The sequence below is a fragment of the Ceratotherium simum genome, chromosome 19 (genome assembly GCF_057802395.1).
Source record: "Ceratotherium simum simum isolate JZ-2026a chromosome 19, ASM5780239v1, whole genome shotgun sequence".
NCBI lineage: Eukaryota > Metazoa > Chordata > Mammalia > Perissodactyla > Rhinocerotidae > Ceratotherium > Ceratotherium simum.
The window spans coordinates 31,608,347-31,626,399 of record NC_141918.1 but is presented as its reverse complement, the minus strand read 5'-3'; the positions used below and the strand labels follow the sequence as shown (position 1 = coordinate 31,626,399).

General features: G+C 33.5%; 1 protein-coding gene across 5 annotated transcripts in view; it reads right to left on the bottom strand.

Annotated features, from left to right (window-relative positions):
• The window catches only part of CEP57L1 (centrosomal protein 57 like 1), a 78,158-nt gene that overhangs the window by 23,989 nt on the left and 36,116 nt on the right, over positions 1-18,053 (bottom strand). For 2 of the 5 annotated variants that reach the window (XM_087443971.1, XM_087443972.1), the window contains 4 exons: positions 11,088-11,274; positions 10,008-10,173; positions 8,302-8,481; positions 7,005-7,126 (listed from right to left, as the gene is read on the bottom strand). In XM_087443971.1, the coding sequence (XP_087300097.1) occupies positions 7,005-7,126; positions 8,302-8,481; positions 10,008-10,173; positions 11,088-11,222 (603 nt within the window). In that variant the 5' untranslated portion in view covers positions 11,223-11,274. Of the gene's footprint in view, positions 1-7,004; positions 7,127-8,301; positions 8,482-10,007; positions 10,174-11,087; positions 11,275-11,637; positions 11,702-18,053 lie in introns of those variants that run through there. The other 3 variants (XM_087443976.1, XM_087443975.1, XM_087443973.1) reach the window with 2 other exon arrangements.

Sequence of the window (18,053 nt, the reverse complement as noted above, 5' to 3'; positions counted from 1 at the left end):
GATACAAAATCAACATACAAAAATCAGTTGCATTTCTATACACTAACAACGAAGTAGCAGAAAGAGAAATTAAGAATACTATCCCATTTACAACTGCAAGAAAAAGAATAAAATATCTAGGAATAAACTTAACCAAAGAGGTGAAAGAGCTGTACACGGAAAACTATAAAACATTGTTGAAAGAGATTGAAGAAGACACAAAGAAATGGAAAGATATTCCGTGCACTTGGATTGGAAGAATTAACAAAGTTAAGATGTCCATACTTCCTAAAGCAATCTATAGATTCAATGCAATCCAACATCAAGCTATCAAAGCTCCAACAACATTTTTCAGAGAAATAGAACAAAGAATCCTAAAATTTATATGGAACAACAAAAGACCCCGAATTGCTAAAGGAATCCTGAGAAAAAAGAACAAAGCTGGAGGTATCATACTCCTTGATTTCAAAATATAATACAAAGCTATAGTAACCAAAACAGCATGGTACTGGCACAAAAACAGACACACAGATCAATGGAATAGAATCAAAAGCCCACAAATAAACCCACACATCTATGGACAGCTAATCTTTGACAAAGGAGCCAAGAACATACAATGGGGAAAAGAAAGTATCTTCAACAAATGGTGTTGGAAAAACTGGACAGCCACATGCAAAAAAATGAAAGTAGACCCTTACCTTACACCATACACAAAAATTAACTCCAAATGGATCAAAGACTTGAATGTAAGACCTGAAACTATGAAACTTCTAGAAGAAAACATAGGCAGTACGCTCTTCGACATCGGTCTTAGCAACATATTTTCAAGCACCATGTCTGACCGGGCAAGAGAGACAATAGAAAAAATAAACAAATAGGACTACATCAAACTAAAAACCTTCTGCACAGCAAAGGAAACCATCAACAGAACGAAAAGACAACCTAACAATTGGGAGAAGATATTTGCAAACCATACATATGATAAGGGGTTAATCTCCAAAATATATAAAGAACTCATGCATCTCAACAACAAAAAAACTAACAACCCAATTAAAAAATGGGAAAAAGACCTGAACAGACATTTCTCCAAAGAAGATATACAGATGGCCAACAGACACATGAAAAGATGTTCAAAATGGTTAACTATCAGGGAAATGCAAATCAAAACTACAATGAAATATCACCTCACACCCGTCAGAATGGCTATAATTAACAAGACAGGAAACAAGTGTTGGGGAGGATGTGGAGAGAAGGGAACGCTCATACACTGCTGGTGGGAGTGCAAATTGGTACAGCCACTATGGAAAACATTACGGAGATTCCTCAAAAAATTAAGGATAGAAGTACCATACAATCCAGCTATTCTGCTGCTGAGTATCTATCCAAAGAACGTGAAAACACCAATGTGTAAAGATACATGCACCCCTGTGTTCACTGCAGCGTTATTCACAATAGTCAAGACTTGGAAGCAACCTAAGTGCCCATCAAGGGACGAATGGATAAAGAATATCTGGTATACATACACAATGGAATACTACTCAGCCATAAGAAACGATGAAATCCAGCCATTTGTGACAATATGGATGGACACTGAGGGTATTATGCTAAGTGAAATAAGTCAGAGTGAGAAGGTCAAATAGTGTATGATCTCACTCATTAAGTACTAGATAACAACAACAAACAAACACATAGAGACAAAGATTGGATTGGTGGTTACCAGAGAGGAAGTGGGGAGGGAGGAGGGCGAAAGGGATAATTAGGCACATGTGTGTGGTGATGGATTGTAATTAGTATTTAGGTGGTGAACATGAGAACACGATGTAATCCAAGCAGAAATAGAAGTATAATGATGTACACCTGAAATTTATACCACGTTATAAACCAATGTTACCACAATCAACAAATAAATAAATAAATAAATAAAAAGAACGAAGTTTTAAAGCTAATAATCTAAGCCTCCAAAATACAAAGCCAGGGAAAAAAAGAGCAAATTAAACTCTACATAAATAGAAGAAAGGAAATAATAAAGTGGAAATCAATGAAAATACACAAAAAACTTTTAAAAATTAAAAAACAAAAGTTATTTCCTTGAAAAAAATCAATAAAATTGATAAAGTGAAAAGCAGAATGACAATTTTTAAAAGAATGAAAATATAAATTAACAATATCAGGAATAAAAGAGAGGACATCACTAAAGGCACAAGAAGAAACAGAAAATCCAAGTAGCCCTCTATCTGTTAAATAAATTGAATGCATAATTTTAAACCATTCTGCAAAGAAAACTCCAGTTCCAGATAGCTTCTATCAAATTTGAATTCTCTCAAACATTTAAGGAAGAAATAATACTAATCCTACAAAAGGTCTTTCAGAAAATAGAAGAAAAAGGAATTCCCAACTAATTTCATGAAGCCAGCAAAGCCATGACATCAAAACCAGACATTATAAGAAAATTACAAACTAAGATCCCTCATGGAAATAGTCATAAAAATACTTAAGCAAAATATTAGCAAAGTGAAGCAAGTAATGTAGAAAAAGAATAATATATCAAGATCAATTTTTCTCTATACCAGGAATGCAAGGTTGGTTAACATTTGAATATCAATCAGTGTAACTTAATATGTTAACAGAATAAAGGAGAAAATTCATATGACGCTCTCACTGGATGCAGAAAAAGCAGTTCACAAAATATGGTACTCATTCATGATAAAACCTTTCAGTAAACTAAGAATAAAAGGTAATTTCCACAAGTTATAAGGAACAGCTATGGAAAACCTATAGCTAATATCATATTTAATAGTGAAAGACTGGCAGTTTTCCCCCCAAGATTAGATACAAAGCAAGGACGTCAATCTTTACCACTTCTAGTTAACATTGTATTAGCTGTAACAGTTAGTGCAGTAAGGTGAGAAAAAGATATAAAAGCCACAAAGACTGGAAAAGAAGAAATAAAACTGTCTTTATTCACAGATGACATGACTGTGTATATAGAAAGTTCTTAGGAAAAATGAATATTACTAGAAGTAATAAATAATTTAGCAAGGTCACAGGATACAAGGTTACACAAAAATCAATTATATTTTTATATACTAGTAATAGTATATAAATGAAAATGAAAAAAAAAACCAATAGTGTTCATAATAGCATTAAGAAAACAAAATTCTTACAGATAAATTTAATAAAATGTGCAAGACCTCTTATTAAAAACTAAAAACTACTGCGAAGAGAAAGCAAAGAAGATTGAAATAAACAGAGAAATATACCATGTTCATGAACTGGAAAATTCGATATTTTGGAGACGTCAATTTTCCCCCAAATGATCTACAGATTTAACAAGATCCCAGTCAAAATCCCAGCTGACTTATTTGTAGAAAACACTACACTGGTTATAAAATTTATATGGAAGTGCAAAGGATCTATAATAACCACAGAGTTAGAAGATTCACATTGCTAGATTTCAAGACTTATTATATGGCTACATGGTACTGGTATAAGGATAGAAGAATAGATAACACAAGAGTCCCAAAAACAGACCTTATCTATACAGTCAGTTGATTGTTGACAAAGGTGTCAAAACAATTCAATGGGGAAAAGGCAAGTCTTTTAACAAATGGTGCTAGAACAACTGGATATCCACAAGGAAAAAAATTTAACCTTGAACATTTTCTCTCACCATACAAAAATAATTCCAGTTGGGTCACAGACCTAAATAGAAAAATGAAAAAAACTAAAAGCTTTCAGAAGAAAATATTTTGGAAAACAGTTTCGTAGTTTCTTATGAAGTAAAACAGACACCTACCCTGTGGCTCAGCAATTCTACTACTAGATATTTACCCAAGAGAAATTAAAACATATGCCCACAAAAAATATCTGTACAAAAATGTTCATAGCAGTTCTATTCATAATAACCCCAAACTGGAAACAAGCCAAATGTCCATCAACAGGAAAACAGATAACCAAATTTTGGCATATCTATATAAGGAAATTCTATACAGCAATGAAAAAGAATGAACTACTGATACATACAACAACATAGATGAATCTCAAAAACTTTATGCTAAACAAAAGAACCAGACACAAAAGAGTATGTTTCCTATGCTCCAATTTATATGACGTTCTAGAACAGGCAAAATTAATCTAAGGTAAAATAAATCAGAATAGTAGTTGCCTTGTCAGGAGGTGGGGAGAGAACAGGGAATAACTTGGAAGAGATATGAGAGAATTTCTGGGGTAATAAAAATGTTCTATATTTGATAGGGCTGTGGATCACATGAGTATATGCATTTATCAATAATCATTGAACTATATACTAAAGATCTGTGCATTTCTCTGTATGTAAATTATACCTCAATAAAAACATTTAAAAAACTGTTAAAAGTCACTGATCTACAATATTTAGCTGGGATAGGAATTTCTAGGTTATTGGGAATCTGCAAGCTGAACTTTATAAGACAAAATGGTTCCTCTTCTGGTTGTTGTATCCTCATTTACACCCAGAATATCAAATTTTTCCCAATCTGGTAGATGTGAAGTAGTATCTTGTTGTGCTTTTAATTTGCATTTCCCTGATTACTAATGAGATTGATCATCTTTTCTATAAATGTATGACCATTTGTGATTCCTTTTTTCCTGCAAAATGCCTCTTCCTAACTTTGACCATTGTTCTACTGCTTTGTTACCTTTTGTGTCTTAAGAAATCCCTCTCCACCCCAAGGTCATAAAGACATTGTTCTGCATTTGCTTCTAAAAATTTCAAACTTTTGCCTTTTACATTTACGTCTTTAATCCATCCGGAATTGATTTTTGTGTAGGGTATGAGGTAGGGATCCAATTTCATTTTTTTCTCACACAGATAACCAATTTTCTCAGAACCATCTATCTTTTCTCCAATGATCTGCAATGGCACCTGTGTTATATTGAGTTTCCATACAAGTGGGTCTGTTTCTGACTATATTCTATTCCTTTACTCTGGTTGTTTATCTATACAAATATCATGTTAATTTTGCTAGCATTATAATTTGTTTCAATACGTAGTAGAACAAGGCTTCCCCTTCTTTTTCTTCAGAATAGTTTGGCTATTCTCGGACCTTTGCTTTTCCACATAAATTTTAGAATCGACCGTCTAGTTCCTTGAAAAATCTATTAAATACTTGACCAATTAAAATCCAGTACTGATTGGTACTTTTACCCATTTCCAAGACAATGCAAAGACCTTAGAACAATTTACATTACATTTACCACCTTCTAATTTATAAGCTTTTGTTTTCATTAATTTTAATCCTTTATATATATTTAAACCACATAAAGCATTATTAGTGTTTTATACAATGTCCATTTAGATTTACCCATTTATTTACCATCTTTATTGCTCTTCATTCCTTCCTGCGTCTCTGACTTTTCCATCTAACATAATTTTCCTTCTGTCTCAATAATGTCTTGTAGTGTTTCCTTTAGAATAGATCTCCCAGTAATAAATTATTGAAGTCTTTGTTAGTCTTATTTCACCTTTATATCTGAAGGATATTTCCCCCAGGCATAGGATTCTGGACGGCAGTTATTTTCTTTTAATACCATAACAATACCAGTATACTGTCTTCTGGATTCAGTACTTTCAGTTGAGAAGTCAGTCATCACTTTAATCGTTGCCCCTTTGAATGTAATCTTTTTTTTTTTTTTCCAGCAGCTTTTAAGATTTTATTCTTGTCTTATTAGGTATTTTATTATGAGGTGTCTAGGTATAGATTTTTTATTTATCCTGCTTTGGTTTTATAGGGCTTCTTGAATCTGTGGTGTGATTTTTTTTAATCAGTTTTGGAAAATTCTCAGCTATTATCTCTTCAAATATTGCTTCTGCCCCATTCTCTCTCTCTTTTCCTTTTGGAACTCCAATTACATGTAAGTTTGACCTTCTCACTCTAACTTATGCCTCGCTCTCTTTTCTGAATTTACTATCATTTTGTCTCTTCATTGATCTGGATGGTTTCACCTTCCAGTTCACTAATTATTTATTCTAATCTGCAGTTAGGTCTATCCATTGAGTTCTAAATTTCAGTTATTGTACTTTTCAGTTCTATAATTTTTATTTGGTTCTTCCTCAAATCTGCTCTGCCATTTTATGGTTTCCAATGCTCTGCTAAAAAACTCCAATCTTGTCTTTTATATCCTTGATTACAGCAAGCAAAAGTATTTTACAGTCTGTGTCTGTTACAGCCAGGACCCAGCTGGAGCTAACCTGTGAGAGTGTTTATAGTCTGTTATGTATGCTATTTCTTGTTGTTAGCACCTTACCTCCTTTTGCCTGGTTATCTTTAATTGAAAAGTTTCTCACAGTGTCAAAGAAATGTTTGTAGAAATAATATGAGGTACCTGGGAACACTGGCAATCCAGGATCACTTTAATTCAATTTCAGGGACTAAGATCTTCTGGATTACTCTAATAACCTAGAGTAGAGTTGTAATCTGGGTTGTTTTCCTTCTTGTTCGCCGTTACAAAGCATTCAGAGCACAGGAGATTTACTAGGGTTCCTACTCTTGGTAGGCCCTGGATTCTAACTTGAATGTCCTTAGCCCCATGAGGACAGCTGTCAAAAGTGTTATTTAGTCTCTCAACTGACTCCTCTGGAATCAGAAACACCCTCAGAAGGAAGCGGCCTGAAATGTCAGGCCAACCTCTCTGGATTTAAGTCTGCACACAGATTTTGAATTGGTGATGTTTCATCACCTTGTTAATTCTCTAATACTTTTGTATATCTTTTCTTTCTTTTCTTTTCTTTTTTTTTCTCTCTCTCTTTTCCTTCCTCCCTCCCTCCTTCCCTTCCATTCCTTTTAATATTCTATCCAGTTTTTCTTGTTTTCCTCTACAGAAAGGTTGGTCCAAATGACCTAGTCTGTATCACTGTAAGAGGAAATCTTCTATATTACAGCTTTATATTCTACTTTACTTAAGATTATAATATGACAATTTTCCCATGACATTAAATATTCTTCAAAAAAATATCAAATTATATTTCTTATAGAAAATATGTTCACCTGTTGTTCTAGGATCATATTCTTCTCTCGTTCTACGTTGAGAACCATTCTCTTTGTATATTCTAGTTGCTTCTCTAGAAGAGTACAGCGAGACTGGGCTGAGCTTAATTGTATACTTATATCTATAAAAAAGAAAAAGTAACAATGAGTTAATTAGTTGATTATCACATAGATCAGAGAGTCGGTTATCACAAGAAATGCATTATATGAATTCAATCAAGAGCTAAAAGTCCAAGGCTTCTTTAGGTCTACATACTGACTCTCCCTGAGATATGAACATACATTTTGTGCCTATCTCATTAATTGTATGTAACTGGTTTAACATTAACTCCTCTAAAGACCCAGAGGGCGTACATCCGAAAGGGGAAGATATCAGTGACTTGTGGGATGATAATAATCCTGGCTGTTCCTGGGAAATGACACTATCTGGAAAAATAGAGAACCTAAAGTCTCTTCCTTATCAATACATTTCTTCTCTTTCAAGAAACTCAGGTATATGCATTCTACACCATTCCCATTTTCCTCTGCTCTTGACTACTAGCAGCACAGTTAATTCCATAAGGTGTAAGCAACCTCTTTCTAATCCTTGAAGTTTTCACTTTCTTCAGCTCTTTCTTCCACTTTTGTCTAAATATTTCAGAAAAATTTTTCTCCCCGTTTCTTCATTCTATTGTAAGTTGAAACACAAATTTGAACCTTGTTTATGAGGGTGAGTGTAGTGCTACAAGGAAAAACAAAGCCATATGTTTTGAAGTGAAATTATATAACAAACTTATGTTTTAAATCTCTAAAATTTGTGTCCAGATGTCCTTTTCATAATTTCCATAGAAACCTCCACCTACTTGTCCATTTCCTCTAATTAACGTGTCACGTTAAATAAAATTTTTTATTCATTTTTATTGTTTTTATATTGTTTAATTACTAGTGTTGCCTTACATTTTCAAATTTTAAAAACCAGTGTTAACTGAAATATAAAGTATTTCAATTATATTATGGGTTAAAATGGATTTTGTTGGTATCCTGAAAATATTCTAATTTCTAAACACAACTTGTCTAAAGCTTCATTTTTCTTCTAATCTCAAGAATTCATGAACGGGGATAACAATTAGATATAAGAGGTAAGTTCAAAGTTATATCCATTTCCTGCAACTATCAAAATGTCTAAGAACAAGGCCTCAAGGTTTGAATGTATGTAAGAACAAAGATATTTGAGTAAGTCTGCTTAGACTGGGCCTATTATTTTCAAACTGTAAACTTTGGTAACCTCTTGTTTCTGAGAACTATTGAATTTTCTTACCTTTTTTCTGCTTTATCAGTTCCTGGTGTGCCAGATTTCTCTCATTTGTTTCATTCTCCAAGGCCTTTTTATACTGTGCCGCTTCTCTGGAAAGAATGTTCAGGTTATCTTCAGCTTGTGTTCTTTCTAACTCTAAACGATGAATCTTTTCCTGAAGAGTTTTTAAGGCTAAAATAAGAGCTGTTGAAAAAAAATTTGTTTAATATTTTAAGTGAGAATTTTTGAGCACTTACAATCTTAGTAGCATATAAAAATGAGCAGTATATTTTTGCTAGTGAGCCAGAAAAACATACAAGTAATGTATATTCCTCATAAAAATGAAAAATATGACTAAAAGTCTAAAGAGGAACAAATTTTCTCTAACATATCTTGTAAAAACAATATATTTATGATTGTATTTAGTGATTTTTCTAGATTTAAGAAAGCCAATAATCACAATTTAATTTAACAAAATAAATATTTTCAAATTAAAAGACTAAAAAAGGATAACATATAGTCTAGGAGGCATAAGAGTCTGAGTATGCATAAAGAAAATTAAAATATAGTGTCCACTAATTAACATGAAATTTTGGTTTAAAGTTTTTTCTCAGTTCTTGATGTGTTCAGTTTTAGTCAAGCCACAAACATTTATTGTTTATTTGTCCAAGATACAGTGTTAATAATTAGGATATATGAGGTAGAACACAATTTTTTCCACTGGAAAAAAATCATAACCCAGTTTTTACCTGATGTCAGGTTTGAAAGATTATAAGTAGTACACATGTATTACTATGATTTTTATTCAGCTATATCAATATCTTCGTGATTCAGATAAATTCAGAGTTATAAAATTTACAAATATTATCTTACACTTTCTATTCAGTTACATCTTCAAACTATAAAACTAGAGAAGAATGGAATATAAATAAATGTTATAGGTTAACTTTCATATAGTTTATATCCAATTAGAAAGATGTTTGCTAGAGATTATCGTTTTTTTTACAAATGAGATAAACAAATTATATTTATTGCTCTTTATATGGTACCTGTAGCTGGCTCATCTATTTGGATTATTATTTCTTGTGGTTGTTCTACTCACAAAGCTAGTCTATTTATTAATGGCAACCATTACTATAGAGTATTAAAAAATAAGGTGATAATCAGCATCTTAGAAAGTAATTTTTATGACATAGGCATGCCTGCAGTCATAAAGGTTCTCCTAATTCAATTTTAAGATCCTTCTAAATTTATATTTTAAAAGTTATAATACTTGTATTTTGTGGTTACTCCAATGTACCTGCTTCCTAAAGAATTTTCAAGGATAATTTTAGATATATGCAATTTCTGAATTTAATCCTCGAATAAGATACAACTCTACTTAATTTACTAGCATTCTAATCATCTAGTTTAGAAGGATTCTAAATCTGATCTTTTATTCTTCAAAAGGCACTCTCCTATTTTATAATGATATTTTTATGATAAACCTGTAATATGTGTCTAGCTGGTTATATTAATCTTCATCTTATAGCTGAAGAAGCCAAAATAAAAAATATTAAATAACTTATGTAAGTTTATAGAAACTTTAAACAACAGAGTAAAAATGAGTAGTCTTATTAAGATTAGTTAAATACACAATTATATTATTTTCCACATAAAAATGAAAAGTTTTATATAACAAACTTCGTACCATTCCCCTAATTTTAAGTAAGAATTTACACTAGCATTACCTTGGCTATTTGGACTATGAAGCATTTTAGGAGAGGTAACTTCTAAGTTCACAGAGTGGTGAGTCTGAGTTGATTCATCATTCTGGGTAAATGATGGAACAAATACTCTTTCTGGAGGTTTAAGATAGCTTCCTACTATACTATGCATTAATTCAGGATCCATTATCTGTAGAGAATAAAGGAATGATATAGCATAGCATCATTCTTTCCTATTTGAATGACAAAAACATTAGATAAAAATTCAGGTGAAAGCTTAACATAAATACATAATCACATACTGTGGATTTGTATCTTTATGAAGTCTATTATCACAAATTCAACTATAATAGGCTCAGCAATAAAAGAAAGAAAAATGACTATTTACTGTACAAATAGTATGGATAATTCTGCCTGATTTACAACAAGCATATGCCCCGGAGTGACCATCACATGAGTGGCATAATTTTGCTGGTTTCTCAGTTGATCAAAAGTTCATGTACCTCTCAACGTCTGAGCACTCTCTACAGTGTGACTCTAGGGTTCAAAGAGAAAGTACATATTCTAAAAGACAACATAGCTTTGAAACACAAGCCAATCATAAAATCTGATTCTCTAAGATTGACTGTTGAACTCTAAGGTACTGGATTGTCAAGGGTAATTTTGGATATATCAATTTCTGAATCCAACCCTTGAGTAAGACACAATTCCACTTAATGCATTAGCATTCTAATCATCTAGTTTAGAGGGGTTCCAAAGCTGAAGAATCTAAAATAGCTTTATTTTGTCATTCTGGGCTTTTTTTCCTTTGGTTTTTTATTTGTTTGTAGGAGAGATTTTTAACCATTTTAGCAGGTAATTTTTTGTCTAACTTTCCTAAATCATTTTATTCTCCTTTCTGTAATTTAAATATTTTAGAAATCCAGTATTCTACTTAATAGATTCTACTTAATGTTAATTAAATTAATTCATAACCACATTGGAAGAAACAGGGTAATAACTGTTCACCCAAAAACAATTCACCAGAACAATTTTAAGAAAGAAATCTTGTTTTAAAATGTGAATTTAGGGGCTGGCCTGGTGGCATAGTGGTTAAGTGCTCACGCTCTGCTGCGGCGGTCCAGGGTTCGCAGGTTCGGATCCCGGGCGCACACCAACACACCGCTTGTCAAGCCGTGCTGTGGCGGCGTCCCATATAAAGTGGAGGAAGACGGGCATGGATGTTAGCCCAGGGCTCATCTTCCTCAGCAAAAAGAGGAGGATTGGCAGTGGATGTTAGCTCAGGGCTGGTCTTCCTCACCAAAAAAAAAATTAAAAAAAAATAAAATGTAAATGTAGAATTCCATGATATAATTAGCCTATTTTAATTTTTGAGAATTGCAAATTTTCAGTGATTTCACTACCTTCCCAATTCACAAGGAAAAGGAAGACACTTCCATTACTGTATTTCCTGGGAGGGCAGAGAACACACTTCACTCAATAGGATTTTCTGCTTTAGCTATTGTCATGATTGGCTGTCTTCCAGGACATTCTGATTGGTCTAAATTAGAGGTTATATAGCCTAGGAAGCTTTGCTACAATATTTGATGCTCTTTACTCTTAAGAGGTAATCACAGTTTGCTATTGTTATTAGTACCAGCTACCATGTACTAACCATGTCTCCATCCCTCTGAGTTTTTGCTGCTCAGACACTGTCTGCTTCCCATGGGAGACTACATCTATCTAAGTTGCTGTCCCCTCAAAAAACAAGAGAGTAAAGTTAGTGACAAGTAGCTCACAATGAAGCAGAGGCAGAGCCCCAAAGTACAGAAGTTCTGAACATGTTTGCACATCTTCAGAGGGAGGCATGTGGTTGAAGCTACCCCAAGAACACTGGAGTTACTCAATATACATGATTCAGTTTTCAGCTCCTAGAGTTTCTCCAATAATGAAAAGAATGAAATTTTGCCATTAGTCACTATACATTGAAGTCCTTGGGAAGACTCTGTCTGCTTCCTCTGTTCCGAATATAATATTATTTTACAAACTGAATTTTACACCAATTAAAAACAGGTTCAAATTTGGGGGTTTTAATGTATATGAAATGACTACTTAGAAGATGCCAATAAGTTAAAAATTAGACTAAAGTTTATTTAAATTAAATGTGTAAACACATCTTAAAGTGGGCACAAGCAGAGTAACAACCCACCGGTAGGATGAAAATAAGGTGAAGAAAAAGAAATAGTAAAGAACTGAGCGAAGACAAGCTACGATGTGACATGGAGCTCAGGGGTTCTCATTGTAACAGGGGTCCCAGCTTAACCCTTACAATCTAGTCCTGTATTACAAACAAGTGCATAAGCCCACTAGAAGCTTATCTACATAGAGAACTGAGGCATCCTAGGAGATAAATTCACTCTGACGGAGGATGAAAGAAATACAAAAAGCTTGATCCAAAATCAAAGCTTTACTTGGTGGAGGAGCGGAGGAGTCATTCTGAGTAGAGTATAGCGGCGGTCATTCTAATTCTTCTCTGACCCAGTCCCATGGACTCATACGTGGTGTTGGGAAGAGAGAGGGCTATACGTAAAAACTGAGAAATATTTCACTGATATCTCCATAAAATTTGAGGCATTAGCTGCTCTACTTTCTATAAGATGTTATATTCTAATGAAGGGGGAAGGTGCAAGAGAACACTAACACAGTTTTGGCACTTTGGGGGTTCTGGTGCATTGGTAACATTGTTCAACAAGAGAGAGAGAACAGCTGGAAAGGACATATTCATGGGCATGTATGAGAGAAACATCTGGAGAAAAATTTCTGAAAATACAGAGAGGTACCTAAGCTTCAACCTTCAAGAATTCTGGCACATCTGGTATAGGGCCTACCTGTAGTAACTGAAATCACCTCAGAAGTTCTTGTGCGGCATTTTAGAGGTATCTGCAAGTGGGGGCAAAAGGCTGTAAAACATTGGCCTTATTTGTATCAACAGCCTGGTAAAGCTCAGGGAAACTCAAGTTATGCCCGGAAGCATTCCTGACAGCTTGTAAACAACCAGGAAAATTATCATTGTCTCTATGGTGTATAAAATTAAGAAACCTTAATTGCCTTAAGGAGCCACTGCATAAAGCAACTATCCCCCCAAAAGAATGTGACAGACACAAATACTTTACTGCAAAGCATTTTCACTTGCTCTTGAGGAAAGCAATTGTCTCAAAATGGTCCTTTTTAATAAGCAATGTCCCTTCCTGCTGGTGGCTGACTGTGCCTTTATCTTTGCATAATCCCACAGGACTATTATCGAGACAGTGTTAGGAGGCAGTCAGAGGTACTACAATGGGTTCTTGGAATGGGGGATTCTGTTTCCTATACTGCTAATTCTTTCAAGTTTGGATTTTTCCTTAGAGAAACTGGAGAAAGATCAACAGCTCTGTTTCTTGTTCTGGTTTTCTCTGGTTTGTTTAAGAGCAAACACAGTAAAGGCTGGACTAACCCTATTTTATTTTTAATGGATAGTACTTTAAAAAGTACTGTTACAACTGAGTAAGATAATTTTTGGTTAAGGAACTTGCCTTATAGATGCTCTAATAGATATTACAACCTATTACTTATAATATATAATAACTAAAATGTTAAGATAGTGATATAAAAACCAACTGGTCAATGGTAACTAGTAAGTACAAGAATATAAATACTTCCATGTGATTCAACAAATGATTCTTTGTTGTTCATTCAATAAATGATGTTAGAAAACTAGCGGGAAAAATTCAGTTTAACCTTTATCTCACTCCTACATCAATACAAATTTCAGATACAGTACAGTCAAATTTTTTAAAAAACTTTAAAAATTATTTTAAAAAATCAGTGAACAGTTAAAATAATCTTAGAAGGGGTAAGATGCTTTATGTTTAAAAGCAGGAGAAAAATAAAGGAAAAGATATAAAGGCTACATTAAAATTCATACTACAACATATACAATTATGAACAAAATTGAAAGGCAAAAGAAAAGCAGAAGAAAATATTTGCAATGGTTAATATCGTTAATATAGAAAGAGCTTTTATAAATTAGAAGAAAAATACACCATAATAAAGAAAAGGCCAATGATTACAAATCATCAATTCATAAAAGAATGTGGCCAATAAACAATAAATCTTAGCAATATTCAAAGAAAAGCAGTTATATCCAGATATAAAGGTAACTTTTGGAGTTTGACCTCAGTTCAAAGCCTGGATCTCCCACATACTATCTTTCTGACTTTCAAAAAAACTTTTACTCTTCTGGGTCTCAATTTTCTTCTCTACATAATTAGGATAGTAATATCTGAAAGGGTGCTATAATTAAACAAAATGAGATAACATATAAAGCACTTACAATTTATGTCTGCAAAGTATGCACTTTCTGTAAGCAAAATATGTACTTGATAAATGGCAGCAATACTTACTTTAAAGGAAAACATATTTATTTTAAAAGAAAACGAGGAAATGTCATTCTTTACATTTCAAACATGCAAAGTTCTTTTAAGGGCAAGAAAATATGCATACACTGCTGGTAGGAATATAAATTGATATCACTTGTTTTGAAAGCAATTGAACAGTATATATTGAGAGCCTTAAAAAGTTCATGTTGTTGGGTCAGTAATAATTATAGGAATCTATACTAAAAAAAGAATCAAAGATGTGCACAAAGATTATGAGAAAGATCATCACTTCAGCGTTAACTTATAATATCAAAAATTTTGTCTTTGTTACCTCTTTTTCTCTCACATCCATCAGGAATCCATCAGGATTATATGCTACTTCTACCTTCAAAATATATCCACTATCTGACCATTGGCCTATGTCACCACTTCTACCCTGGATTATTATAAAAGCTCCCTTCTTGTTCCCCTGTAACATATTCTTCACATAGCAACCAGATGAGCCTAATTTTAACATAATGTCACATCATGTCATTCATCTGCTCAAAACCCTCCCAATGGCTTCCTATCTCACTCAGAGAAAACGCCCAAGTTCCTACAGTGGTTTACGAAGCCATATATGAACTGGGTCCCCCACTTTCCACCTCTCTGACTCCTTCAGTCTTCCTCTCGCTCAGCCCTCTCTAGCTCCACATTGTCCTCTCTCCTGTTCTATAATAAATGAAACATGCTCCTGCCTCAGGATTTTTTACTTCTGGTTCCCACTGCCTGGAATACTTCTCCTTCAGATATCTGCATGGCTTATTCCCTCACATCAGGTCTCTGCTCAAATGTCACCTGCTCAAAGAGGCTTCTGCTGACCATTCTTTATAAAACACTAATCCTATTTCTCCTCCCCAGCACTTTCTATCTGCCTTCCTCTGCTTTTTCTCCATTGTATATAAAATTGTTTGTCTCCCCACTGCCAACTAGAAAGTAAGATCCACGAGGACAGAGGCTTTGACTGATTTGTTCCCCACTCTATATATAAGGCCCAGAATCATGCCTGGAACAGAGAAGGTATTCAAAAAATACTTGCTGAATAAATAAATATCCAAAACTAGTAAATAACTCACTAAATAACAATCATATATTGAAATATTATACAGTCATTAAAAGTTACATTTTTGAAGTCATGATATGACTGATAAAAAGTAGAATATAAAGCTATAAAAAATTATGATTTTATCAATAAAATCAACATAAGCAAAAACAGAAATATACACACAAATATATTATTTTTACAAACAAAAGAGAAAAGTTTTAAAAAATTAACTTTATTAAAAACAAAGAGTTTTTCCTATACTTCTAGAATTCAACCTAAGAAAATAATCAAAGATATTACAATGTTTAAAATAAAAAAGGCTTTAGAAGCAAACTTCTTTGATTCAAACTGAAGCTCTGCTCTGCGACCTTGGGCCAAATATTTAACCTCTCTATGCCACAATTTCCTAATCTGCACATGAAGATTAAAATGGTATCTTAACATAGAAGGCTGCTCTAAAGATTAAATGAGATAAAGTACTCAGAAAGATGCCTGATACATAGTAAATGTTTAATGAGTGTTAGCAATGATTAGATTTAAGGGTTGAGAGAGAAGAAGGATTCAAAGATAATTCTTAGGTTATCTAACTTGGCAACTGGGTAGATGTTAGTTTAACTAATTTATAAAGAATTAGTACCCAAAACATCCAAAGAATTCCTACAAATCAAAAAGGAAATATAAAACACAATAGAAAAAATAAACACAAGGGGCACTTCCAAAAAAGAAAATATGAATGGCTCATAAATATACGCAAGGATGTTCAACCTCAGTAGTAATCAGGGAAATGCAAATTAAAACCATATATTAGCGTTTCATACCCAACAGTTACATAAAATTTAAAAGTCTGACAATACCAAATTTGGAGATGATGTAGAACTATGGGAACTCTAATAAATGTTGGCATATAAACTGGTACAATCTAATTTCAAAACAATTTAGTATTATGTAATAAAATTGAATCTATGCATATATATACACACACATATATACACACAGATAGATAGATAGCTATTACAGTCTAGTGAATATATCTTTGAGAAACTTTACACATGGTCACAGGAAACACCTTAATAAGAAAATTTGTAACAGCACTGTTTGTAATAGCAAAAAATTAGAAATAACCCAAACGGATAAACAGATAAACTGTGGTATATTAACACAATGATCTACTATATGGCAAAGAAAATGAACAATCTATGGCTATAGATTTCAGTAAGGATGAATCTTAGAAAGTTGTTGAGGAAAAAAAGCAAGTTGTGGGCCGGCCCCGTGGCTTAGCGGTTAAGTGCGTGCGCTCCGCTACTGGCGGTCCGGGTTCGGATCCCGGGCGCACACCGACGCACCACTTCTCCGGCCATGCTGAGGCCGCATCCCACATACAGCAACCAGAAGGATGTGCAACTATGACATACAACTATCTACTGGGGCTTTGGGGAAAAAAAGGAGGAGGACTGGCAATGGATGTTAACTCAGAGCTGGTCTTCCTCAGCAAAAAGAGGAGGATTAGCATGGATGTTAGCTCAGGGCTGATCTTCCTCACACACAAAAAAAAATTTAAAAAAAAGCAAGTTGCTGAATAATACACACAGTATCATAAATTTTTATGTTTTATATTTTATAAACATTTTGTATTTATATTGTTTAAGAATACATACATATATAGTAAAACCATAACAAAAGCAAGAGAATGATCAGGCCAAAATTCAGAAAGGCCTAGAATAGTCAAAACAATTATGAAGAACAATAAAATAAAGATACTTGTCCTACCAGTTATCAAGACTTATCATGAAACAAAAATAAGTAAGGCAATGATACAATCAAGAGGGATAGACAAATACACCAATAGAACACAATAGCTCAGAAACACAAAACCTGTATAATAACTTGATACGTGACAAAAGTGGCATTTCAAATCAGTGGTGAACAGATGGTCTATTAATAATTGGTGAAGGAACAACTGACTCTCAAAATTTAAAAACAATTGGATCCCTATTTCATACCATACCAAAAATTAAATCCATGTGCATTAAAAACCAAAATGTAAAAAGTAAAATGTGTCTGGGAGAAAATACAGGAGAATATCTTTAGCAGATTCGCATTAAGAAGGCTTTTTAAAACATGACACAAAAAGCCCTAACTATAAATTAGAAGACGGATTAATTTAACATAAAAAAATGTACATCACAAGATACCATTAAAAAGGTGAAAAGAGGGGGTGGCCCCATGGCCTAGTTATTACATTCGGCATGCTCCGCTTCAGTGACCCAGGTTCGGTTCCCGAGTGCAAACCTACACTACTCATCGGTGGCCATGCTGTGGCAGCAACCCACATACAAAATAGAGGAAGACTGGCACAGATGTTAGCTCAGGGTGAATCTTCCTCAACAACAACAACAACAAAAAGGTGAAAAGAAAAGCCACAGCCTGAGAGAGGATATCTACATGCATATAACTAATAAATGATTAATAAAAAAAGATATAAAGTCCTCTAAATTAAGTTTTAAAAGATAATATACCTAATAAAAAAGGGACAAAGGATATCCATTGGACTACTGTGCATCAGTGAAAAAGAATGAACTACATAGCAAC